Raw genomic sequence first — 27,081 nt, 5'->3', positions numbered from 1 at the left:
GACAGGCTGACGGCGGAGTCAATCTGCCCTCGAACCCCTGGCCTTCCGCGAACGGTAGATTGGTAACGTATAGGGAAATCTTGGACCATTACAGAAGCTCCCGGCTCAAATACCCGCCGGCGGACAAAATACTAGAAAGGGGGCAGGCGGTGGCATGGCGACTCCTTCAGGCGAACAGGTATCCAAATCCGGCTTTGTACAACCGGTGCTACCCCGGAATGTATGATGCACATTGTAAATGGTGTAAAGAAGCCAAGGCGGATCTCGCACATATGCTCTGGGCCTGCTCGGGCCCAACCGGCAATAACAGGGTGTCAAATGACATAGCACAAGCTGATCCCCCACACTCGGGGAAAGACGACGCGAATACAATGGTAGAACAATATAAGGAGCGACAAAAGATCCTATCATCGCTAGGCATAACGGGACAGCTGAGTTGGGAGACCGCGCTGCTCAGTACGGACCCCCAGATCCAGAAGAAAATGATCCAACTGGCCGAGGGTGCCGCTGGGGCCCACGGGCTCCTGGCCGCCACCTGAGGAAGAGGAGAAGTTGTACATCCTCCTTTTGAAGTGGATTCAAATTAAAGTTATTCTCTCTCTCTCTATATAAAACTGGTCAACGCAGCCACACAGTACGCACCGAAGCCTTCATTGGCGCCTGAAGACGGCTCATTCCTCGCTCGTATGTCTGTTGCAGGCATTCAAGTCTTTCTTTCTTCCTTCCTTCGCTCGTATCAACCTTAGCTACGTGGCTCTTCCCTAATCCCTCTTCCTAGAGTTAACACATTCCCACCCAGCTACTACCTAAATGGTAGACTGGCCAACATACTGGAAATGTAAAAGTTATAGAATTTGTGCCTCGTGACCCTTGAACGGGATGACACGTGGGCGGGACTGGTGCCCACCAGCCGCGCAGAACTTTGATTCAAGAGAAGCTGTGGAGTGCGCCCCTGCCCTGTGACCTTCACCAAACATCGCAACTTTACCGCTAACTCATCAATGGCGTCATCTTTACCACCGAAGCACAACTCGACACACGCACAAGGCATCCAACAGCACTTTATTTTAAACCATCCTGGCACGAGTGGCCTGAGCTACACAACTTCCAGAACAGACTTCTGTCTACACGTACCCTGGTCTTAAGGCTAATGGAAGACCAATGTCTCAACGAAGCCATGACACATTGATTTAATTAATACCATTCTCCTTCACACACATACACATGTGCAACTTCAAAAATAAAAGCTGCAATTTCAGGTACTTAGACCAATTCTTTAAAACGTGCTAATGAACCTGAACAGCCCCAACAGGATGCCACCACTGCTGCACAATTACACTGCCACGTACATCAAATGAAATAACTTTAATTGAACCACTGAAAAAGTGACTGGGTGCCAAGCGCCAATTAGAAACAATCCAATCATGTCGCTCAATTCCTCTGTCAGTTGGCCAAGTCTACTATCGCCACCGTTGCTATGAAGTATGCTGCCGTGGGTGCTGATGCATTGCACTTCCAGATCTGCTTACCGCATCTTCTGTACGCACACAGCATCTTCTGTACGCACACGTGATATATTTTCTATACGATCTAGTAAACACACTGCAGATGACAAACATTTTGAAGGAGGACCTAAAAACACTGCAGCACTGCCAAACAAGCTCCCAGACGCAACGATAGGCAAGACAATCTTTATTCAAGAAAGGTTCCGGACCGATTATCTGAAGAACAGCCTACAGCCACCAACCATCTTTTTGTTCGACTCTTTGCTTGAAGGATCATACCCAGTATTTGGTGCATAGTAGCTACACTCAAACCTAACGCCACACAAGGTGGCGGATTGTCAGCCCGCCTGTTGCAAATGAAGAGCTGGAGTGGTGGCAGAGGTGTTCCTTCACTTGATCCCAGCACTGCCTTCTGATTGATTGTGGGGTTTAACGCGCCGACGCAACGCAGGCGATGAGGCGCGCCGTAATGGAGGGCTCCGGATTAATTTTGACCACCTGGGGATCTTTATCGTGCGCCGAAATCTCGTACACACGGGCGTTTTTGCTTTTCGCCTCCATCAGAAAAGCGGCCGCCGCGGCCGGGAATCGAACCCGCGACCTCGTGCTCAGCAGCGCAACGCCTTAGCCACTGAGCCACCGCGGCGGGTCCAGCACTGCCTTCAAGCAATGTTTCCATGAAAACGGGTGTAGCCTGAGCAGGCAAAGTTCAAAAATGCACGCGCCTTGTGTAAGCCTGGACGTGTGTAGCTGGTGCAAATTATAGAGTGAAGAGGAGATCATGCCGCCTCTGTTACTGATGGTGTTCCACGGTAGGACTATTGTGAAGCACAAGGCTGGGCTCACACGCAGGAAGCAGATAGCCAAGTCCCGCTCGTTAGCTCATTCATTGCCTAACGCTGCCGATACCCTGCAATGCAGCATACTTGGTCAAAGCTTCAGAGTGTAGTTGCACGGTCCAGTCAGTCTCTTATGGCGTGAGCAGTAGTGTTCTAACTATGGGACCCAGCACTATCTGTTAGCCAGTCACTACGCCGACAGCAAACGTCAACAGCAAAACACTTGATGACCAGAGGTCATCCACCATGCTAGGCACGGTCCCTCATGAATGCCATTAAGCTCAAGCTGCATGCTGTCAATGTCAAGAGGAACGGTCTGTGTGCAGTTCTCCTTCGCGGACAGCCACAGTGGCCAGTACCACTGTGCTTATTTTGGGTCGTGTCCAAATACACCTGTAAGAAATCACCTCAAGACCAACGGCAACAAAAAAGAACAACAGACAGGGATCGAACCCATACAGAGAGAGTGAATTTAATACAGTTTTGCCATTATATCTATCCCCCTACTCTCGTGCCGACCTCATTCTTTTTATGCAATTCAGTTTTTGGGAAACGTAACACTTGGAGAGTTATCATGCCACCATGCCAGTCCCTGGCTCTGCCATTGCCGACGTCTGTGGCACTGTGTTTGGGTAGGTGCCGGGCACTGTTTACTTTTCTACATGGATGGAGCATGTTTTAGTTTTCTATGTCTGACAGTAGATTTCAGTCACCCTCAATCCTAAAGCACGTGCTGGTTGTGGCCCTTGCATGCACACACGTATGTTTCTTTTAGTTATGGGAGCCCTGCGTATTCGTCAAGACCCCTAGACTTTTGTGCGTTGTAGAGCCCCATGATGACACACAGGGCTTATCTGTAGAGCGTCGCAATCTGCTGCGTGTGCTTTGCAAGATGAAAACTGGGTACTCCGCCATAGTAAGCATTCACTCCCAGGATGGCCCGAGCCAGTTCACTCCCAGTTCAGCCATGTAAACACTGTGCGCAAAACAACGAGAACAAACAAGCGGTGTTCCGTTTTCCGTAATGAGCGTATGGTTTTATTATACAAAAACAGGCCGGGAGATGAGTGATGGAGCACGGGGGGCTTCCCAGTGCAAGCCAGGTGAGGCGATTCTGTACAGGCACTCTTGGAGACGACAGGGACGGGTGGCCGATGGGAGCAGCCCAAGGGTGCAGCGGCACAGCAACCAGTGGCGGGCAGACAGGAGCAGCAGTGGCTGGAACCCGGGCCGTCAGAACGAGGACCTCTTCTTGGCCGATGTGGAGCTGCTGCTTCCCGAGCGATGGGTAAGAGGCGTTAAGGTGGACGCACTGGCACTGCTGTGTGGACAAGTGCGGAGAGCAGTAGCACCAAGCAACTGCAGAGCGCACTCGGAACCACCCAAAAGTGACCGAGGCTAGTGAACCAATCTGGATGTATTCTGAGCAACTTCGGGACAGTGTCCTCTACATGCCCATTCAGAATCCCAAACCACCGCCAATACGCAGCAATGCTTGAAAGAGCATTTACAAGCCGTGGGAGCAAGGGTGCCATATAAAAAGAATATAGAGAGCTAGATTACATTTCAGGCAGTCTGCAAACAACAAAGAAGGATCAAAGGCCCACCACTCATGTTTCTATACACAATAAAGCGCTCATTTTGCAACAAGCTGCACATTAAGAAGTAAAGCTCACTTAAAAAAAAAAAGCGAGCACCTTTCTGTTTGTTTGCTCTTTTTTTTTCCCTCTCTCTCTCTCTCTGCTTACCAGGACACTGTCACGGTACCCTGATGACAACCTTTTTTGCCCGACTTTCAATCGGGCTGGGTTCACTCTTCCCCCGAGCAGTGCAAGGATATTGCTTCTTGTCGTCGCGGTCCGTCCGCCGTTCCCCCCGCGTCTTGGGCGACACCTCTTCCTGGATAGAGGAGAGTGGCTGGTCACGAGCCAGGCCCGCGAAGGACTTTGGATCCCTCACCCTCCGGTAGCGGTCCTTCTCCTTGGCATCCTCCCCGTTGCGCTTGCTCGAGCTCTTGGCTGCACGCAAGGGGCCTCCTTGGTCAATCCCCGACACGGGCAAGTGAGACAACAGATGAGAGCCACGGTCAATGCGCAATCCCCGCCTGCATCCTGACGGTGAGATTGGCATATCCAACCGAATCCTGAATAATTTACCCAAGGTCAGGGCAACACAACATGGCACTGTGCAGTGAACACACGCACCAAGAAAGCAGGCCAATAAAAAAAATGTGCTCAATGACTACAATTAGCACGTCCCTTATAGCATTCTCACATAATGGTTGCATTTACAAAATAGCCAAACACCCAACTTGGTATAATACCGTATTTATTCGCACAATGACCCTAACCCCGCACATTTCTTCAAGAATTTACTTTCTTGTCACCGTGCAGTAAACTTGGTATCACGCCACAGTACGCATAGAAATGCTGAAATTTATTCTAACAAAAAAAAAATCGCAACCGTAGCCGAAGAAGTGAGCACGAATGCTGTGGCTCACAATTTAAAAATTGCATGCTTGCGGACTGTCGCCTGCGGAACACAAAACAAACCTTCTTGAGTATAGCTCTATGAAAGCACTGGGGCATGCAAAGAAAGCACTAAGCATAGTCGGCACTCCTTCCCTGCTCCGTTCATGGCTGTGTGCTGTTTCACGACTTCGCCTTAACAGTCCATGCCATAACTTCGCCATAACAGTTCAGATGTACTCCAACCTTTTTTTTTTTTTTTTTTTGTGCTCCTGGTGCGTGGCATAACCTGGTGCATGGCATAAAACCAGCTACACAGCTGGTTTTAAACTGAACGTGGTGAATCATGTGTTGAAGCAGATAGAAACCGTGCGGTTGAGTGGCACATAGGTGTTGACTTTGTGTGTGTACGCTACTGGCAAGAGTGAGAGAGGTTTGGGCGATGAACAGGGATTGCCCAAAGAAGGGAAGTTCCCAATGTGGGAAAAGACGTTTTGGAGTGCCTTGACAGCATGGAAGACAATGTGCTGTGGACCGACAACAAATGTCAAGCCACAAGCAACTTCAGTGAGGCAAACAGCTCCATGGCGATTAGCGGGCCACTAGCACAGGGGTGAGACAGCCCAAACAGATTTGGGAGCAGATTTCGGAGCAGCAAAATTTCGGTTTGGGAGCAGAAGAATCTTGATTTGGAGCAGTTAGGGAGATTTAATACACCGTCTTGTGAGCTTAAAAAATCATTATTTCAGCTATTTGCAAAGTCAAGTGCACATTTCAATCAGTTTTGAATACACAGAACACTGAAACAGCCTTACCTGAAAGAGTTTTTAAGAGTATCACAAAGTACTAACTGCACCACCTTTTTCCTAACTGGTGATATTGTGTTGCGGCTGCACGCAACAGACAACAAAACTGCCGTTAACATTAGAGAGTTTTAGCAGTCCGTCTGTTCTGTTGGTTACTTTGTTACCGGGTTTACCGGGACCGGTCTGCGCCTGCGCGCGCGGAAGGGCGAGGAGGCGCGGACAAGGCGAAGGCAGGCCCGCGGAACTAATCCCCCTACCGCTACGAATGCCCAAGTGCCCAGACGAGTCCCGGTCAGCACGGTAACTACGTACACGACGGAACAGACGGACTGCTAAAACTCTTATCAAATTTAAGGGCTCCGCAATTGTGGCGTTTTTTTGCCGTTTTAATGCTAAAATTATTATTTTTGTAATCCCAGGCTGCGTTGTACGAACGGCTGTAGTCACAGCAACAGTTGAGCAACTTCGAGCTAACGGTCGCATAGCCCAACCAGCCTACCTGTTTCAGTCACCGGGGCGCAGGTTCACCCTATGGTCATTTGAGTAGCGTTACTGTTTAGCCACCTAGATTTTGGCATTAAATTTACTTTGCATACATCAAGTGTTAAGTCGCGTCCTATGGCAACAGTGTAGTCCTGCAGCTATTGGGCGCTGCCTGAACAGGTCGCGACGCCGCAGCACAGCCCGCAACGTTCGTGTCAACCGTTCCATCCCCGAGGCTCGCGATCGCGCTTCGAAGCACAGCAACACCTCAGCATTTTATAACACCACAACGAGCCAAAAAATTCACTTCACGAACCCGATTATAGACGCGCCCACCGCGTTTCGCAACTCAAGGACAAACCACGCCGAAGTCGTAGGCCCCACATTTCAATGAACTTTTTTTCGAGCCGCGCAACTTCCCGTAATCTGGCACCAATCTCAAACCATATCCCCGCGTTAACGTCACTGTTCAGAGCCACAACAGATAGAATGAATAGACTGGAACCCAGCTGATAGCGTAACATAAACCAGGGAAAATATCGGCGATGCGCAATGAGCGCGTTGGTAGCAGCCAGATCAGGCGGCGGCCATGTTTGTTGCCACAGCGATGCCTAATCGAGAAGGCCGTTTCAGCGAACCCCGATGGAAAGCGAATCGAGTTTTAGAAGCTATTGCTTGCTTCGTTTCAGCCTTTCTATTTGTGCCATTTCTGTGTTTGCGATTGACCGACGATAAAAGCAGTGACCGGGATGCTGGAGGCTTTCGTCCCCGCCGAAACTGACATGAGCATCAAAATGCGTGCCGTTGAGGCTCTTCTGGAGCAGTTTGGCGCAATTTTCGCCACTTTCGTGCTTTTGGAGCAGCTTGGCGCAGAAAAATGGAATTGTATCAGAAAGGCGCAATATGCGCAGCTGTCTCACCCCTGCTAGCACGTTATGAATAAAAAAGAAATTTCGTTACATAATTACCTACATGCTTTTACTACAAAGTAAGGTTTTGACAGCGCTTCTCTTAGCGTCTTTATTGTATAATATTTAAACTTTTTCTTTTCCCTGGATTTAATGATGTGAAATTTCCACCCTGTACTATATGCAGATCTTAAGAATTTTCATCCCAGATTCGCAGTTTCGGTTTTGCTATTGCTTGGCACAGTCATCATTGTCAGTGCTTTATTTGCGCGTTGCTGTGATAGGAAGGTTTTGCCCCCAGAAAGATAGCACTAGGGCGTTATGCTTACCAACCACTGCCCTGCCTCCCTGGACGTTGCCCAACTTTTGTTCTTCCAAGCGCCCCACATCTATCGCCACCATTGGAACTTGCAATTGACTTTTCCCAGTTCTTGATGGCCACCGTTTGTGGCAGCCAAGCTTTTTAACCAGTGTCGGCAGCATGGAAGCAGTACTGTATTCGGCTCCTTTAGATAGAAAAGCGATCTTAGCTGCCGAAACAACTGGCAACAGTGCTGCGGGGCGGCAGTTTGGTGTGAACGAGCGCAGCTTTTGCAAGAGGTGGAAAAAGAAGGAAGCCCTCTTGGCGTGCAGCAACACGAGGATGAGTTTTTGGTGATAAAAAAATGGAGCGTTTCCCAACATTGGACGGGAAGTGACAGACTTCATTCAAGAGCAATGAGCTGCGAATCTTGCTGTCAACACCAAGCTGCTGCAAGCAAAGGCAAGGAGATTGCTAGAGAGAAAGGCATTCAGCGGGTGGACTTCACGGGTGTTTCATTTTATGCGTCGCGCTGCGTTTTTTTTACACTGAAGTATGGAGTGAATATGGAGTGAATGAGGAGCGAATGAGTGGAGTGAATGAGTGAAGCCCGAGTGACCGGATGATTGAAATGGGCCTCTCCAGCAATTCTGTGCTCACGGCTCACCGACGCGTGGGCCTGCATTCCCAAAGAGCTAGTCCTTCGGGCGTTCATGAAGCGCTCTATTTCTAAGGCCCCTGATGGCACAGAAGACAAGATGCTGTGGGAGGACATCTCTGACAGAGGGGACTCGGAAGTAGGTGTGACAGACGAGGAGGAGTGACCACGCAAGTAGGTGTTTCCAGTTGCAATTTCCCCCGGTTTATATGCAGATTAAAACTTCTTTTTCCAGGTTTGCTATCCCCAAATTACACCTCGGATCAAATGTGGGTTCGAGCAGTGTGCAGGTTTTTACGGTACTTTTAAACAGCATTCATTTTTTGAGTAGCATTCAAACCACACTGCTCTGCTAACTCACTGGTAAAAAGAAGCCTCACTACCTCCAACACTTTCTTTACACTTTATTACCAACTGTGCTACAAATGCTAGCCATAAATCACTGAGCCTTTTCCCACAGTACCTGTGGAGATAAGTGCGCAATGCAGAAAGAAGCTTACAGGAGGTGCATGTGACCCTTTTCCATGACTATGACCATGCACACTTAGTTCGCAACATGATGCATCACCACACTGGGTTCACCCATGTATCAAGGTGCAAGACAAACGGAGCTTTCCCAGTGTTGTCTCTTTTTCTTCCCGCAACCTACTTTTTCAACATGTGACCTTGCCTGCAGGCTTTAAAGACAGGCGCACCTCATTCACAGCTATTGCGAAATGCCCAAACTAGAGCTCTGCAGACTGGGTGGGCAAAGAGAGCGTCACGTCCCAGAGAGTGGTAACAAAGAGAGAGAGAGAGAGCTCACCCAGGGGCCCGTCCTCGTCCTTCTTGCGCTTGCCCCCGTCCTGGGGCAGGCTCTCCTCGGAGTGGTCGCGCTTGCGGCTGCCCTTCTTGCTGCCCTTGGCCTTGTCGCCCCCGTCGTGCAGGTCCTTGGGGTGGGCCCACTTCTCCACCAAGCGGCCGTCGTCGCCCCCGGGCCCCGCCGACACCCCCTTGAGCGGGGGCTCGTCGGCCACCTTGGGGCTCTGGGAGGAGCCCCCGCGGCCACTGCTGCTGCCCCCACCCCCCCCTCGGGGGCTGCCGCCTACCTTGCCCGAGGAGGAGGAGGAAGAGCCCAGGCTGTTGACCGCCGGGTCCAGCCGGCGCCGCTTGTGCTGCTCTGCAACCCACATAACACACCGACGCCCAAGTTGAGCCACCCAAGGGGAACAGTACAGCCCACACACTACTCCATTCACCAACCTTTCATTTTTATCAAACTGAATAAGGATGCTCAGCCTTGTTTAATTCGCTGTGCACTTTCCTGTAAGACCACACCAAAATCCAGCTAGCGAAGTCAAACTTTTGCTACAGTACTGGGAATTATTTCTGGAGGAGTAATACGAGTCTGCGACCTTAAAGGTCAACTGCACTCAAATTTCACCTCAACCAAATTTATTTTTGATGCGTAGTAAGTACCCCCAAATCAGCTGGGACACAAGTGGTAGCCCCGTGAAACGCCTCGCTAATCAGTCAGAAGCGTTTAAAAAAGCTCCCCCGCAGAACACGCTACACCTGCCAGTGGATCGCGTGAACAGCCATGACGCGCCTGTGACATTCCAGCCGACGGGGGCTTCTTCCTCTGGCCAGCCACACAGCTGGAGAACCGGTCGAGCTCTGCTGCGCATGCTTCCCCGGTTTGCTGCCTCGTGCGCGCGTAGAGCTTGCACGCAGACTTTCTCCCAAGCTGGTGACCGTCCGGCCGCTCGCTAAACGGCTGCAACGTCACTACAATGGCCGCGCTCTCCTCTGTTTCGGTTTCAAAATCTCCGATTTTTGCTGGCCGCTTGTGGCGTCCACGCGCGTATTTCAGTTGTTGTATTTTGCATGTTGCTTTCTTTTTAAGCAGACTATACGAAAACCGGGTTTTCAAGAGGTCGAAATTTTGAGTGCAGTTGGCCTTTAACTAGGCCCTATCATCATCAGCCTAAATTACGTCCACTGCAAGATGAAAACCTCTCCCATAAACTTCCACCTACTCATTTTCTACGGTGTCTGAACCCATGCTTTGCAACCAAATTTCCTTATCTCCTTCCCATGTCAAGTTATATGTCATCTCTTGCCTCTAGTTCCGTCTCCCGGCCACCATTCCATTACCCCCGCAGTCTGCCAGTTCCCGGTCCTCCACATTACAGACATCCAGACCAACTCCACTCCTTCCTCTAATATAAGCTGGGATATTGCCAACTTAAGTCAGCTTCCACAGACCAACACGCTTTTTCCCACCTCCGAATGTTATCCTATCCCAACCTTTGCCTACCAAGTCTCCCAAGATGTAGAACCTACAACTAAGACCCGAAACTCGCATAAATGAACATTATTTCCTTCTGTGTCTCCCTCTGCAAAGTACAGGGCTTTCCTGCAAGGAAGTTCAGAACGAGCACTTCCTACTAGGATCAAACACCCCTTCAAGCCATCGTCCAGTTCCTGGTCAAGATAAAATAAACAAGCCAACACTAAAAAACGGTGTTAATGCGGGGCTTGTCAGTCCATACTTAAAGTACGATAACAGCGCTAAGACACGACAAAGAAGGCGAGACGAGAAAAAGCGCCGAGTCTCATCTCGCCTTCTCTTTGTCCTGTCTTAGCGCCGTTATCGAACTTCAAAAACAAAAACGTGCAGCAGCACAGTTCACAAGTAAAGAGTCAGAGAGGAAAGGAAGGAAAGCCCGCTCACCTTCACTAGAGTCTGACCAGTGGTCACTCTTGTGCAGGTCATCCTTGGAGAGCCTGGAGTCGTCATGCAGGGAGGAGGAGGAGGAAGACGAGGTGGTGCTCTTGCGCTCCCCAGACAATGCCAGGGCTTTCTCGTGGCCATCAATGATAGAGTCCTTGTTTACTGACCTGACCATCAAAGACAAAGAAGAAGTAGATGTGGTTTTTTGGCACAGCAACCTTTCGGTTCTAATGCGCCAAACACAAGGTAGAATATTTAAGTGAAGGTTAAAAGGTGTTATTCAAAGTGTAATGAAGATTAAAATAAATGAGCTCAAAGGTATACGTATCTACAAGTGGTGTAGAAGGCCGGTGTCTTGAAAAACTTAAAAAAGTTACTAAAATCCACCAATGGTTCATCACTAAGCAAAAGCATAGGGTGTAAAGGGATGCAAAAGGTGTATAATGCTCTGAAATGTCTCATGCATGCTGCTTCGAGGTGTGGGCAGCTTATTAAAGTATGTAGTACGGTAAGAGGATCTTCACAGTGGTCACACACAGGTTGCTGTAGTTTTTGGGTCAGGAAGCCGTGTGCGAGCACAGCATGACCTATTCGCAGTCAGCAAAAAGTAACCTCATAAAAACAGTTTCTATGCCAGCAACTTTTCCATTCCGATAGGTATGGTTTCACCAGGAGTAATGTGCTTCCAGTTTATCTGTCCCATTAAGTCTGCCAGTACATTGTAATTTACTTTCGTATGGCGTTTCGAAGGTCCTGGTAACGAGCATTGAACTTTGTTATTGCACAATGTTTGGTATTGGATGCTGCTGTATCGACATTTTCATTTTCTGGAATGCCAGTGTGGCTTGGTATCCAACAAAGGACAACACTAACCCCTGCCGATGTAAGGCAGCATAGTCGATTTTTTAGCATACGGTCTACAGCTGCATTCTTTGAAGGGACGAGGGAGGTTATAGCACACAAAGAATGTGTAAAAATTGCCACTCTTTGTACTCCATTTGCCATTATGTCTTCAATAGCTGAGGTTATACCAAAGATCTTCGCAGTGAAAACACTGCCCTAGTCAGATATATCCTCTCTGCTAAAGTGGCCGCTGCGTTTACAAGGGCACAACCTGTGTGATTTGACCCATTAGTAAAGTAGTGGCAATAGCTAATGGACTTGTCCATAAGTGCAAGAAATTCTTGGCACAAAAACTGGTGCGGCAAAGCTTTTTTGTCATATTTTAATAAAGACAGATCACATTTGACAGCCCTATGGTCCCAGGAGGCTACATACAGCATCTGGGTAATTTAAAAAAGTTGACCAGCATATCTTGAAAGAGTATTGGGACATGCCCTCCTCCAAATGGAGGGCAAGAGGGCGAACCACTCTTGGTTTGTTCTCATTGAGCTTCTTGTACTTATTCTCAAACAATTCGCCGGCACAAGGATGGTTATCTATGCATGCTATTTTGGTTGCATACACTCCACTAGGGTACGCTGGACGGTACTGCAGAGGCCACTCATTGCACTCAACGTAAAGAATATCAACAGGGGAGGTACGATATGCACTTGAAGCAAGTGCGAGGCCCAGGTTGTGCACTGGATCGAGTGACACGAGGACAGATTGGCAAGCTTACCCATACAGAATACAGCCATAATCAAGACGAGACCGTACAAGTGAGCCATAAATTCTTAGCATAGATGCATGGTCGGCCCCCCATGACTTGTGCAACAAAAGTCATAAATGATGCCTAAGAATTTGTGCTCACTGTGTACTGGGAATGAGCATATCCCCGATTTTTATTTCAGGCTTGGCACGAATACCTCGTTTCCGCGTGAAACACACACATGCACACCTCTCAGGAGAAAAGCGAAAACTGTTTTCATCTGTTCATTGTTGTAACCGACTGACAGTAGTCTGGATTTGTCTTTCACAGACTGACTGGTTCCATGACAAAAATGCAATCTGCAGGTCATTGACGTAAAGGGAATAACAACAGGTCGAGAAATAACCTTTGCCAAGGAATTTATTTTAATGGCGAAGAGTGTCACACTTAGCACACTGCACTGCCCATTTGCCTGGATGAAAGAACGGGAGAGTGCATTGCTCAGTCTCACCATAAAGGTTCGTTCCTGGAGAAAATCTTGTACGCATGAAAACATTTGCCCTCTGATTCCCATTGCAGCCATATCCTGCAGAATTCCATACCACCAAGTGGTGTCATAAGCCTTAGCCATATCAAAAAAGACGGCAAGGCAAAACTGATTGTTAACAAAAACGTCTTGTATCCCTGTTTCAAGACAAACAAGGTGGTCAGTTGTAGACCGAAACTGTCGGAAACCACATTGAAACCTATCTAGGTAACTTGAACGTTAAATAAAAAAGACCAATCTAAAATTTACGAGCTGCTCGAATGTCTTGCACAGACAGCTGGTCAACGTTGTGGGTCGGTAGGTTGATGGACAGTCCGGTGGTTTGCTGTCTTTCAGTAACAGAATTACAACAGCCTTTTTCCGTGCTCTGCGCAGCCTACCCGTTTTCCAGATTTTATTAAAGAACTTCAGGAGACTGCTAAGCAGCTATCACTTAGGTGCTACAGAAAAGCATAGTAAATAAGGTCAGGGCCGACAGAAGTAGCCCTGCACTGAGCTAGTGCTCTTTTAAGTTTGCACAATGTAAATTCTTGGTAATAGTCCTCATTGTTAAAAGACAAAAGAAAGGGGGAGAGAGAGAGAGAGAGAGAGAGAGAGAGAGAGAGAGAGAGAGAGAGAGAGAGAGAGAGAGAGAGAGAGAGAGAGAGAGAGAGAGAGAGAGAGAGAGAGAGAGAGAGAGAGAGAGAGAGAGAGAGAGAGAGAGAGAGAGTTTTGGAGGTCAGGGCCTCCCTGGTTGGCCATGAAAAAAGCTATAAAAAACTTGACTGGCCATTTGTTTCAACAAATGCAAAGCAATTCTAAGGACGCCAGTTTGAGTTAATTGCATTTTATGCACTGGGCAATGATCCCCAGCACGATATTTCAGCGGTAGCTCTAAACTGGGTTTATATTGATGTCCTACATATTGATGTCCTATATAACGGGCTGAGCAATGTTACCATGCATGGTGCAGCCACACACGTCACAAATGAAGGGTAAGCGGCTCATGAGAAGAAAGCCCAGTTACAAAGCTCTCTACAAACAGCCTACCTGCTAGACTCTCGGCGGCTACTGGACGACGAGGTGCTGGACGAGGTCACCTTGGACACTGATGATGCAGAACCCCCAGTGCTGGTGCTAACAGCGTTCACGCTGGACGACTTCCCCGCCGAAGCACCGCTGAGCTGCAGAGAGTCTCTCACCACCACTTCGACTTTCCGCTCCTTCTGCGAGTCCACGGCTGAGAGAGAGTGATGACAGAGAAACAGACACTGCAGGAACCGCCGGGGGCAGAGGCCGCACAAAGTGCAATGAAGTGATCAATAGACGGTAACGGTATAGCAAGTAAAAATACCTAAATTGTCACCACTGTCAGTTAAAAAAAGAAAAGTTAGTATTACTTGTGCTTGCCATTGTCTGCACATGAAATGTTTCAGCTAACCCCAGCCTCAACTATGTGCAAGACAAGGAATATTACCACATAGATATGCATACGGAGAAAGCTCATTAATTTGAACTTCAATAATTCAAATTTATGGGTAATTCAAACTGTAAGATTTGGTGCGGCCAAGTCCTTATAGAAGTCTATGTATAAAGTTGCTGTTAGTTTGAACCCGAGTAGGTACTGCCACGGATAATTCAAACTACGAGCCGCCGCATCAGCGCCTTAGTGCCTGGCACACAGCTAGAGAGGCTGCGTAGAATGAAGAGAGCAAAATACGGTAAAAACAATCTAAGTTCCACATGGTGGACGTTTTAAGGGGGCAGTTGGGTCTTTGGGGCCGAAAAATGGTATGGCATTTTCGGGCCTCCATGGCCATTTTTCTATCAGTCTGTAAATTTCCTCATCAAAAGGCACGATATTTTGTTATGATACAGTAGAATCTCGATGATACGATTCTGGGTGATACGAATTTCGGGATGATACGAATTTCTGAAAAGTCCCGGCAAAATTGCATTGTTTGCAATGGGAAAAATTTCGGCTGTTACGAACGGACCTGCGCGGCCTGGCGGATGATACGAACGAGCCGGCGAGGCGCCCGACTGCCGAACAAGCAAGTGACGGCTCTCTCTCCCCATTTGTCACTCTTCTTTCTCCAGAAATGGCTGGGCTGTTGCTTTTCTGCTCGCGAAAACGCGCCCCGCACGCCCCATGCGCGCCGCGAAACGTCTCGCACGCTGCGCGCGCCGCGGCCGGCGGAGGCAACATGGCGGCGGCTTCGGCCGCGAAGTGGCACGGCCGCTTGAGCGACTACTTCTAGCCGCTCTTTAAAATGCCGCACAAGGCAGGCACGAAGTTTCTTGTGCAGTAAAGGAGCTGATAAAGTTGGCGAAAACGGTACTATAAAACACCATCCGCGCCGCTAGTGAAAGCGCCCATAAAATATCTGCCGGAGTGCTAAGCCTAAACATCTCGGGCGGAGCCAGCGGGCTGTCTCGAGCGTTTCGCAAGTCGTCAGCGTCTTTTCTGACCGAGGTAGGAGATACCGCGGGCGCGAAATCGTCAATGCGGCCGTGAAAATACAGCGCGCGCAAAGCCGAGGCGTGCTAATCGCGTGCAAAACGCACCATGCGGTTCACGCTTGACTGTTGCGGCGTGTAGCGAGCTTGGATACCGGGAGTGAGGAGACAAGCGCGAAGCTAGGCGAAGCGTTACGCGCTCCAGAAAGGACTGCTTTGTGACGTGGGGGTTAAAAAAAAGCAGAAAAAATCACGGATTTGTTCACGCCAAAGTAAGAAAAGAAATAAACGAAAACTTTTTTCAGCGCTCAATTTTTTGGTCTGTGTTGGTTCATACGAATTTCGGATGATACGAATATTTTTCGCGGTCCCGCGAGATTCGTATCATCGAGATTCTACTGTATTGTAATAGCATTTTAACGTGCCCTCTACAGCTCAGTTAGCGCAGAATTCGATGGTGAAATGGCACTTTTCTTGCAATGCTAAGCTAGCATTTCGTCCTAGGATATCTTGGCACCCACAGCAGGTACAACTATAATTCTTTCTGCTTCTGATACCGAAATGTGCGGAGAATACAATGTTGGAAACTAATTTTTGAAATGGAGGCTTTGGAAAATTGTTATCGTGTTCAATTGGCACCGCCTGCGAGCCATTTCTGGCAGAGCACGGGAGAAGAGAAGTTCATCGTATTGCAAAATGACCAAAAATAGCTGAATCAAAAAGTTCTTCCTATGTTCTATTCTTTAGTCATTTGTCTGCCTAGCCACGTGGTAATTGCCATTCTGTATGGAGTGGTTATTTAGTAACTGTGACCTGAAATAATGGCAATTAATCATTAATTAACTCAAAATATAATCAACTTACAAAAAATCTAATGACAGATTTGAAACCAGTACAAAAAACTCTATAATGCAGTGTAGTTTTACTAAAATTGGTTGGTAAATAAACTAAGACCAGTCTTCCCCCTTAAAAGATGTGTTCTTTGTGAACTACGTCAATGAGGACACGAGCACTAACATGAGAGCATCATATGTCAGGTCAAAAGCGCCGAAACCGTCGCTGCCAATGAGGACGAGGACAAAGCATAGAGCGGCGCAAACTCAGAAGTCACAGCCGGATGAAATGCTGCCATCTCTTCACTTTTCGGGCAGGTGGAGATGTGGCTTACCGCTACATTCATTTGTTAGAGAAAAAGTGCTGGCCGTGTTGTCTCTAGGGAAAAAAAAGGCAGACCACAGTCACAGGCCTGGCCCACGCCCGCAGTCACAGCCGTGTTGACATGCCCCACTGCTTCATAAATGCAGCGTGCTTGTTGACTTGCGTTATGAACTTCCATAATTCAAACTGCGACGGCGTCCCCCGGCGGTTCCAATTAACAAAGCTTTTCCTGTCCTTAGAGGCACAGCTGCAGCCAATATAGCTCCTCCAGAACACACGGACCATTTTGCCACTACCACAACATGGCGCAGGTAAACAGGGAGAGAAAAGGGGGTGGAGAGGGCAGTACTCACAGCCACTGGTAGTTGAAGTGGCCGGCACTCGATGCTGCACCACAGGGGACTGCTCGGCTGCCTTGGCCTGGGCATTCGCTGCTCGCCCCTGACAGAGACGTGCACATGGCTCACATCAGCGCGTTACAGCGGCAATTCATATCCAACAGCAAACTGAAAGCGAGGGGAGCGAGGCATTTGTAGGGCCAATATAGCCCCAACCTCCAAAAAAACAAACACAAGGCAAAGAAATGGCTTTAAAAATGCTCGATAATGTTAACGATAACAATCCATTCAAATATTTGCATTTATGCGTGTGTGATGCGTTCCACTAAAGTTTGAGATAGCCAAAATGCTTTTCGGCCCCATGATGCAGCTGCGATTGCAATGACTTATTCTGACATCAAACGTCGCTTTTCACTACTTTGGGGCCAGTTAAAAGTTATTCCTTCACATTTCATTAGGAATTCCTTGCTTGTTCTGAACTATACAGGATGCCATCTTTCATATCCATCAAGGTGCATACATTTGACTATGAAAGATTTTTTTTAAACTCCTCTCGTTTTATAGCTGTGATGGGTGAAAAAGAAATACTTTAGTTTCATACTAGTATTCTCTGCACATTAAACCAAATGTATTTGCAAATCGGACAGTAGGTTCTCGTGTACAATCACTTTTTCACAATTCGCACCAAATTCCCGCTCAAACACTTGACATTGCCCTAGCCGATATTTACGACACCTGATATAAAGGCTAAACAAGGTCCAGAGGGCACTTTTTTCAGGTACCGTTTTTCTAAAATAAAATATTGAAGAATTTATTCAAGTCCTGCTTCTAGGTTTCAGTACAGCTGTGAAGAGCATTGACACCGCCGATGAAACCTGGCTATTTTAAATTTTATTTGCAAACCTCCCCACTTCCTCTCCTTACACCCCTAAAAAAAATCACATCTTAGCTATAACATAAAGTTGAGGAAGAAGGGAAGAAGATGCAGACAAGTTGTGCTGATAACAAGTGAGGCAGGCCACCCTTTTAAATTCTTAACTTCAGAAGAAAGCAAAATTTTAACTTGCCTTACTTGGAAAAATTTTTTTTCCATTATTTACTCACTCATAGAATTACTTCCAGCTTTTTATTTTGCTTTACTACTTTGGTGGTCTAATCGCAAGTCCCAACCACCCTTGACTGCTTCAATGCTGTTTTGCAAATATGCCAATAAATTTCCTTGAAGCGCTAACGCAGACTGGCACTGGAAGCCCCTCTGTTTTCAATAAAAACTCAAATGCTGCATAAAAGACCCATTTATTGTTGGGCTTCGCTCCTCCAATTCTTAACCATGTCAATGAGTTGCCTCGTCATCGCAAGTCTGATGAGACAGTTGATTCCCATGCGCCTCAATTACCCACCCAAACCGAATAAGAATTTACCAGCCCCCACAGAGAGACATCAACAAAGCCCAACAACTCCAGTTCTCACATGATTCTAGCAGATAGTGCTAGCTTGATGACAGGCATTACAACTCGAGCTTAGTGGTTATGTTTACCCAAAGGCAACGAGCTGGAACAACAACTGGGGCAGGTCTTATCACTTGTTCATAATACACCTGCAAGTACAAGGCATCGAGATGAGACAGGTTATCCTGCTTGCAGCACCACTGGTCCATTTACTGAGCATTTTTTAGCGGAAGCTCAGACCGACTGACCACATGGCCCAACCATAAGTGCACATACACCAATAACCACTGAGAAAACGTTTAGAGCTATCTCAGCCCTCATCAACAATGAATTCAGAGCATCACGAGACAGTGATTACAGCCGAGCAAAATGTGGTACAGTCGAATCTTGCTACAACGAACTTGACGGGACATGTTAAAAATTTCGTTGAAGCAGAAATTTGCTGAGGCGAAATCTGCTCCAACACACCACGGAAAGAAAACATAATGCAATGTTTAGAAAAAGGAATGATGCGCAATTGCACCAAGTTTATTCGAATAACAAACGTACCAATGGTTATGTTTTTTATCCACAGGTAAAGACAGCGTTACAAGGGGCGGCAGGAGGTGAAGATATGAAGTCCCAACACATTGCTGTATACAACAAGGCGTATCCAACTACCGTATTTATTCGAAAATAGGTCGAGCACGAATATAGGTCGGCCCCCTAAAAATTGAAGTCGCCGAAAAAAAAAAATAATATATTCGATTATAGGTCGACCCATACTTTTAAGAAAAAACTTGAGGAAACTTTTTAAAACTCCCATTTATTTACAACGCGGTCACCTCACTGGTTGGAGCCACACACTGCGTCGTCGTCGGAACTTGCGCCGCATGCGCCGCAGTTCATTACCCACCCCCGCCCCCGACTGGCTTTGAAGGCTGAACGGCCAATCCTGCTTCGCAGCGCGAACTGTTGAGCTTTGGTCTGAATATCGCACGCTCCTCTTCCACGTGCAGCCGGAGTTTTTTCTCGAGAGCATCGTGCCTCCCAATGGACCTTTTTCTAGTAGCGATCTGCGCATGCGCGGGCTACAGGTCCGCCATTCTTGGCAGGCGCCTCGGGCAAAATAAACAAAAGGGCGCCCCTCAGTTTTCTGCTTACGGAGCGGCTATAATGTCCAGTCCTGAAAGTTTTCTTTGTTTTCTCTTTCGACATCTCGTGGTGGGTTCGTATGTCCACACAATAATGGCTTTCTAAGAAAAGGGGCAAAGACGTGTCAAGGCTGACCACGCTGCCGGCACATAACTACAGTGAGGGGGTAACGAAATGAAAAAAAAAAAAAAAAAAAACAGAAAAGGGGCGCTTAGAACACGGAAGATTAGTCACGAGAACGTGCTCCTTCTACAGTGACATTCATGTGAAAGGTGCGGTGGCGGGTCAGTGCGGGAGGGACTGCAGGACCAGGATATTTTGTGCACGAGTTCTCCGAAAGCCAAACTTTCTTTGGGGCGCGCCTTACTGCCATTTTTAGTTCGCCGTGGCGACCGCTAGAGGGACCGGTACTGGAAAAAGGTCCATTGTAGGGCCACGAAACGCACGACGCAGTCCCCTACAAGCAAAAAGTTCGTCCCGCTGTTTCCACCATCCCCTGATCAGCTTTTCATTAACGTCTAACTCTCGCTGAGCGGCGCAGTTGTTCAAGTTCTCAGCAAACAGGATCACCCGCCGCGACGTGACATCGCGAAATGCGCACGAGAAAAACGGAGAACGGGAGATAGTAGAGACAGCGAGCGAAGCAGGCAACGCCGTTCCGTTCACGAGGTGGCTACGCTAGGTGGCGAAAGTCACCTTTACCCCCACCTCGCGCTAGCCGCTACCGCGGCTCCGAAGACACCAAGCCAAGCCAATCTGGCTCTCTAGCCAGTACGTCAGCTCGCTCTTGTCCGGTTCGGCCGCAGGTAAAGCGCGATAGCCGACAGTGACTGTGGGTGGTTTTCTTACGCTGATTGTTTTGTTATTTTTTCCTTTATTTTCTAGCCTGTCTTTGTTCTAGATGCTCCGCACTGCCGCCTTAAATTGAGAAGCGCCGGGCGCAACGGAGAAACGGATCGCTCGGTGCGCTCGCCATCTTTGATCACGACTATAGGTCGAGGTTCTTCGGTCACGACTATAGGTCGACCCTCAATTTTTAAGCACATTTTCGGAAAAAAAAGGTCGACCTATATTCGAATAAATACGGTATCATCCTAAGATAGATAGGATGACGTGGGTTCAAGGCTAAACATGAAAACATTATTTTTGTTTTCGACTTTGAAGAATTGCAGAAGGAAAAATGCAACGACAGCTACTCACCCTTCCGGTTCGAGATCTCTCCTGGCCTCCCGGGAGTACGCCGGCAGCTTTCGCACGTGTGTGTGTGTTGTTTTCACAGAGTGCTTACCTTTCAAAGAAGCCCTTGCAGTAGGAATAATCCCTGTTATTCATTGAATGTGCATTGCATTAGGTTTTTTGTTTGGTGAAAACAGATAAACAACACGCGCACACACATCATGAAAGCTGCCGCTGTACGGGAGGCCAGGAGAGATCTCGAACCGGAAGTGGTGGGAGCAGACAATGTACCCACGAGTCATGTACCCATACCAGTTACCTATGCAGCTTAACACACCAGACAAAGCACTAGGGTAACCAGGATTTGTCTACTGTTTCTTCTGGACAACGTAGTACAGTCTATGCTCGTTACAGCAGATCCGGTAACAGCAGACTTATGGTTACAACAGACCATTTCTGTTGGTTTGTTCTAATACCTTCTAATAAGTGGGGTCCACTCCGCTTTGAATGGACCAGGCTATATCAGACTATCGGCTACAACCGACTAAATCTTAGGCGAAAATTGTTTTGACTGAATGTTAGCGGATTTCTGTAATGCTGGCACCCAATATGCTTTTCTGTGTTTATTTTGACGAGGAAACTACTGTGTCTGGCAACGTTGCCGGCGTAGAACAGATCGCTGGCACAGCCAAGCCAGTGCCAGTGGCTGTTTTTTTTTTTTTTTTTTTTTGTGTGTGTGTGTGTGTGTGTGTGTGTGTGATCAGCGGCAAGAGCAGCACAGTGGCTGATTTCACTGCCGGATAAACTAAGCATAATTAATGCTGCCGATCATGGCGAAAAATGGGCCAACACCACAAGTACGGGCCTGTCAAACAAACGGCCCACTCGACCATCAAGAAGGAAGGCCACTGCCGAAAAGCGCGACTCCGGTGAGATTGGCGAACAGCACTTTTGAATACACGAAGTGGCGCACCCGGAGGTCGAGTCTGCCCTCGTCAAAGTTTGTTATGCAATAAAGAACTCGGGTTCAGTGATGCTTGGCATTTATTATTCCCATGCATGCATCGTTTCCGTTCTGTTCGATGAAAAAGGTAAGAAATGCCTCAAGCAGGGGGATGGTTCCCATCCATTGTGTGCAGAGATGGTTCCCATCCATTGTGTGCAATCTGCTGCTGGCTGTAAGCAGTCCATCTGGTTTAACTTGACTTCACAGCTGTCCTTCATCAGATTATTTCATATCAGCTGTTTTACCAACCAGACCAGATCATTAAAAATGTGGAAGCTGCCATGCGGAAACGTCAGGCAGCCATCCGAATTGTTTGACAAACAATTTCAGATAAACCGGCCTCGTCATCGTCACGAAGGGTTTGAAAACAGCTTGGCCAATTCTGATAAACCGGCCTCGTCATCGTCACGAAGGGTTTGAAAACAGCTTGGCCAATTCTGATAAACCGGCCTCGTCATCGTCACGAAGGGTTTGAAAACAGCTTGGCCAATTCTGCTGGCCATGGCTGATTTTTATACCTGGTTAAGTAACTGCTCCTAGTCATATTTTTGCTTTATTTGCTCAGTTTACCGTGCGTCTCTATGCACTCAACAGCATATACTAGGCCTTTTCCAAGTGCCAGTGTTAAGCTTTGAAAACAGCGTTAGGCATTCTTTCCCCCCACCGTGAACGCTGAGCAGAGATGCTGCAGGCGTGTAGAAGAACAAATTGCCTTCAGCATTTACACGCAACACTGGTCAATGTTCCCACTTTACACTCATAAGCCCCCTGCCCCACCTTCCCAACCCCCCGCTCGTAACGGCATACTTCGGATACAGCAGAAATTTTTTTCTGAACTAAACGGGTCCGTTGTAAAGAGTGTAGACTGTAGTTTTTGCCTGCACTGAAACAACTTGACCTTGCAGCCTAATAGCGATGCTAAGAACACACAGGCTCAGTAGTGATCATTCTTGTTTGCAGCCCTGAAGTTTGCAGCCCTGAACAAACAACATACACAGGCCTGGCTGGCATTAGTACAGGGACAAACAGAAACATCAGGCACTTGATTTTTTTTCTTTTTAAGGGGACGTTTTTACTAGCAAATTCCTTATTTTGTGCACATTTAAAAATGTTTACGGACACCCTCCAGCACAGGCATACACAAAGTGGAAGTAACCCCCCAACCTCTCTGTTCTGACGTCAAGGTGCCTATGTTTCCTAGCCAAAATTGGTTAACAGCTTAGCTTACAGTTTGCACTGTTCAGTTTAAGCTATGCGGATTTTATTCTCGCTCCCTTTTCACTTTCCCAGTGCCATACTTTTGTATTTCTACAAATTGCTGCACACTTCCAGGTACTGTTTGCTCAGAGTCCCACCATCCTCGCTGCTTTCCCCGTGGCACGCCTCGAAAACAACGTCCCAGGAGACTGGCCGTGCAAGCTCACCTCCTTGTTTTCCTTGAGGTGAAACTCGTGCTCGGGAATCAGGTCAGGCTTCTTGTTCTTCAGCTGGCCCGAGTACCTGCAAACCGAGAAGGCACAGCGCCTGAGCAAACACTGCCAGCCAGTGTGTTTTATTCACTGCATGCACCCAAGCTCTCCCCACCCCCTTTTGTGGCACCATAGCCTTTGCAACCTGGTATTCTACACTGCACTTTCCCCTCTCTTCAAGTGTGTCTTTACAAAATATCCCGGTAAACCGAGAAACTAAAACTGCAGCATAACAATGTTTCATTCTCTGATGGCATCATATGTGATGCCATTATTGAAAGAAAGGCCTGTAACTTCTTCGACCATCAACCTTCAACTCCTTCCCGCCTAGCTTGCAGCTTGGAAAAGAGATGGTTCTTTGGTGGGAAACAATGGGAAACGAGATTCGCTTGGTGTAAACAAGAATGTAGAAGAAGTGGACTGCCTGCATCATACTGCTATTTATGATAAACTTGGGGGAACATCCAATCCTCAAACACCAACAAAATCCCCAGCTTCTGCTACTTCCACCTTTGCACTCATCACTGAAAGTTTGCTGGCACAAAGGGTTTGCAACACCTTGCAAACACACCGACTACAAAAATTACTGTTAGGTGGAAAGAAAAAAAAGTATATGAACAAATGAGGCACTTTAAACACTCCATGCAATGTAGTTCACAGCTTTTAAATCTATCATTTCATTGCGTTGCCAGAGGGTAGCAGCGTCACGTAACTTGGCAAAAAGTGTACGCCCCGCACCGAAAAGCAAATGCCGTAAACTATGCACTTGGGCTCCATTTCTTCTTCTTTTTTTGTTTGTCCTTTTGCTAATGGCAGCCACCATGTAGCCCTCACTGATGATGTAGGGCCACCTAATTACCACTTTGACGCTTCACTGTTCGGTTTTCTGTATTGTCCATAGTTGGTGAAGTGACAAATTAGCCATCCACCATATTCTTTATTCCAAAGGTGTTCTATGCTACACAGCGTCCACCTAGAATTACATATCCCGGAGAACAATGCAACCCTCAAAATTAGATGGTGCCGATGCATGCTTCCGTCTTATAATGCTGCTGTTTGTTTGTCCAGATTTTGCCAAACCAAGCTTTTCGCAGTCTTTTCAGTGCATTATTTAGTGCTTTCTTTTTCGTGCAAACCACAATTCGATGTGCTACAAGGACGCACAGAGCGTCCCCTCACCCCGTGGCCAGGACGAAGAGGTCGGGCCGCTTGTCCTTCTCCTCGAGGCGAATCTTCTCGATGCGCCTCTCCAGGGCCTGCCCCAGGTTGGTCATCACCGGGAAGTAGGCCAGCACCTTGGTCAGCACGATCAGGCTGTTGCGGATCTGCACGTAGTCGCCCGACTCCAGGCAGATCACCAGTGCCTGCACGTCGAAAGAGCTCAGCTCAGAGCTCTAGGAACAGCAGCGGCACCACTCTCGCACCTTGGTGATCTTGAAGTGCCACTTGTGACACACGTGCCGGTAGTTCTCGTAATCCACGTGGTCGGTGGCAATGTCCGAGGACTGGCTGGCACCTCGGAACTTGGTCATGAAGCCGGGGAAGTTGGCACACTCCTGCAAGCGCAGGTTCTCTATATTTATTTTGAAGGCCCAACACAACAGGTCGCTTGCAACCACACTGAGAGAAATGCGGTCACCCCACCTTGTCAAAGATGGCCTTGTCACTGTGCCAGCGCGTCACAGTCTCTAGCATGGAGCAGAGGAAGCGGCCGTACCGGTTGGCCTCGTTCTCGGTGCACGCTGTCACCGTGTACGTGATGTCGCAGAAGATCTGCAACAAGGCAAGAAGGTGTTTTAGGACCAAATCTTGCTTGTTAGATGCAACACCCACGTCACTCTCAAGCTTGATCAGAAACTGGCAGCGAAACTGGAGCATTGACCTGTTTCGACAAAACGGTGTACCCTAAGCAGAAGTAACTAGCACTTAATGCTTGTGGCTTGTAATGCCAAAAACCTGCTCGACAATTTTTATTCCCCGATTCTGCTTCAGGACTGCTGCTGAAGCAATGTTGAATATATGTTAAATATAAGACTTATAATCAATATGTTGAATATTGAATGTTATGTTGAATATCAACCTGTTATTTAACATGTTGAATATGTTGAATATAAGAACTATACTGCATATTTCGAGCACAACTAGGGCAAGGGCTCGTGCCTCCTTTCATTTCTTCAAAGTTGCCAACATTAAAAAATGCTTGTTCAACATTATCTGCCATTCACTGCTCACACTGAAATTGTGGCGCTCCTGTAAAGTCGCCTCTCAACTTCTTTTTCCCCATGGAGTATACCCTGGTGCCCGAAAATTGCATTTACACGGCCACCCAGCTGTAACGCCGCCGCTCCTTACCTTGTCATAGCAGATGAGCGTGGAGAAGTGTGGCGTCTTGAGGATGTGGATGAGGTGGACAAACTTGGCACAGTACAGGGCGTCCAGCGCTGTGAACGTGCAGCGGGGAAACACGCACAGCTGCAGGAACTGCATGATGGTCTCGTTCTTGGACGACCCTGGAATGGGGAGAGGAAAGTGAATACGTGCGGGATGCTGCTTGAGTTGAACGCTACACAAGGGACAGAGTGTGACTACACGATCTGAAAATGACAAGGCTACAACTGTACATCAATCATGCCACTTGGTCAACGCTTCTCCAACATTTTTTTTAACTGGATTCACAGCCGGCTACACCAAAACCAAGACAAACTGCATGCAGCCATCGGTAAAACAACAGGGGGGAGGAGGAGGTTGGGGGAGGGGAGGGGTGGGGGGGTGACTTGCCAGCTAATTCCCATTTCAGAAGGAACTGGCAACAGCATGCAATATGAGCACAGTCAAGTCTGCCAACCTGTGCCATGTGCACACGCATTTGATCTTGTCCTCACTGTACGCTGATTACAAGGCATCACTTGCCCTCTTGGTCCGCAGCAAGTTTCCCTGACTTCATGCTTTACTCCGTTTTTTTGGACACTGGCACTTGAAGCATAACAATCATGCCACACACTGTCCTGATGCAAGAACAAAGTAAGATGCCTGGCCTAGCTTTTTTGAGCACCTCCCTACACTCTTCCGACTATTAAAAGCATATTTGAGGCTTGAAGTAGGGAGGAGGTTTCCCCAAGCTCCCTCTGCTGTACCACAATCCCATTCGTAGCATTCCTGATGTGCTTCACTGCACCCACATTCTTGCACTCCCTTAGCTGCACACGTACAGTTAGAAAGCCACTCATTTGGAACCCTAGCAGAGCAAATGAGGCGAGGCAGGGAGGCTAGAGAAATCCTCTGGCTCCCTAGGAGGCCAGTGCCAGTAGATTTGTCGTGACAAAAAGAAGGTATTTTCGTGGGGCCGGGCACTTAAAAAGACAGACTAGTTTAAAAAAAAATGAGAGCGGGCTCGTACTCGAGCTGAACCAGACGTCCTTCTCGCTGCGTAGCCGTGCTAGGACCCGGGTGCAATGCTCCTGCTGCTTGCGCTCCTCTTCAGACAGCTTGTCTGCCAGGGCATCGCAGCGGTCCTTCTCCTTCTTGCGCTTGCTAGGGGCCTGCAACAGGGCCCCCAAGGCTTGCTTTTATTTCCACCCCTCCACGACACACTCACGCACTCTCCTTGTACCCAACAAAGGACAACAGCAAAGCCAGTAACCTGGACATGGTTCAAGCAAGAACGCTGTCCCGAAAACAGCAGTCGTCTCCAAGCAGAGGCTCTTCCAAATCAAACGCTTACATGGCCTCATTTGGTGATCAGAAAACGGCCTGCATTGTATCGGACAAATTGCCACACCCACCATGTCCTTGTTCTCCTCAGAGTTAGATGCGTCCCTCAGCTTCTGCACTTCACGCTGGTAGCTGGATGTGGGGACATGCAGGTCATACATGGACAGGGACCAGAACGTCACGTAGAACTGGGGGCTGTGGGGAAAACAGGGGAAAAAAATTAAAGCCGTTCCACTCGACGTGAAAGCTCTTGGAAGTGCAGGGCAGTGATTTGCCATAATGGTCTGCAGCGCCGTTATCCTCTCACTGCTACTACTTCATGCCATTCAAATTTCCCACCTTCACAGTGCTCGCGCTCCCCCTGCCTGAAACTCAGACAG

At 48.0% G+C, this 27,081-nt stretch overlaps 1 protein-coding gene across 9 annotated transcripts in view; it reads right to left on the bottom strand.

Annotated features, from left to right (window-relative positions):
* Positions 1–3,354: 3,354 nt before the first annotated feature.
* Tho2 (THO complex subunit 2-like protein) overlaps positions 3,355–27,081 on the bottom strand; it is a 53,863-nt gene continuing 30,136 nt past the window's right edge. Inside the window, exons 23-36 of one of the 9 annotated variants that reach the window (XM_077703197.1) lie at positions 26,773–26,896; positions 26,388–26,529; positions 25,343–25,500; positions 24,635–24,763; positions 24,415–24,546; positions 24,170–24,354; positions 22,946–23,021; positions 16,773–16,860; positions 13,852–14,041; positions 10,685–10,851; positions 8,774–9,127; positions 4,304–4,455; positions 4,185–4,243; positions 3,355–3,632 (exon numbers count right to left, since the gene is read on the bottom strand). In XM_077703197.1, coding sequence (XP_077559323.1) covers positions 3,578–3,632; positions 4,185–4,243; positions 4,304–4,455; positions 8,774–9,127; positions 10,685–10,851; positions 13,852–14,041; positions 16,773–16,860; positions 22,946–23,021; positions 24,170–24,354; positions 24,415–24,546; positions 24,635–24,763; positions 25,343–25,500; positions 26,388–26,529; positions 26,773–26,896 — 2,011 coding nt within the window. In that variant the 3' untranslated portion in view covers positions 3,355–3,577. Of the gene's footprint in view, positions 3,633–4,184; positions 4,456–8,773; positions 9,128–10,684; positions 10,852–13,851; positions 14,042–16,772; positions 16,861–22,945; positions 23,022–24,169; positions 24,355–24,414; positions 24,547–24,634; positions 24,764–25,342; positions 25,501–26,387; positions 26,530–26,772; positions 26,897–27,081 lie in introns of all 9 variants that reach the window. The other 8 variants (XM_077703202.1, XM_077703203.1, XM_077703204.1 and 5 more) reach the window with 8 other exon arrangements.

The sequence above is a fragment of the Haemaphysalis longicornis genome, unplaced genomic scaffold (genome assembly GCF_048455015.1).
Source record: "Haemaphysalis longicornis isolate Haplotype H1 unplaced genomic scaffold, Haemaphysalis longicornis Haplotype H1 scaffold_3, whole genome shotgun sequence".
NCBI classification, from domain to species: domain Eukaryota; kingdom Metazoa; phylum Arthropoda; class Arachnida; order Ixodida; family Ixodidae; genus Haemaphysalis; species Haemaphysalis longicornis.
This window is presented reverse-complemented; position numbering and strand designations above follow the sequence as displayed.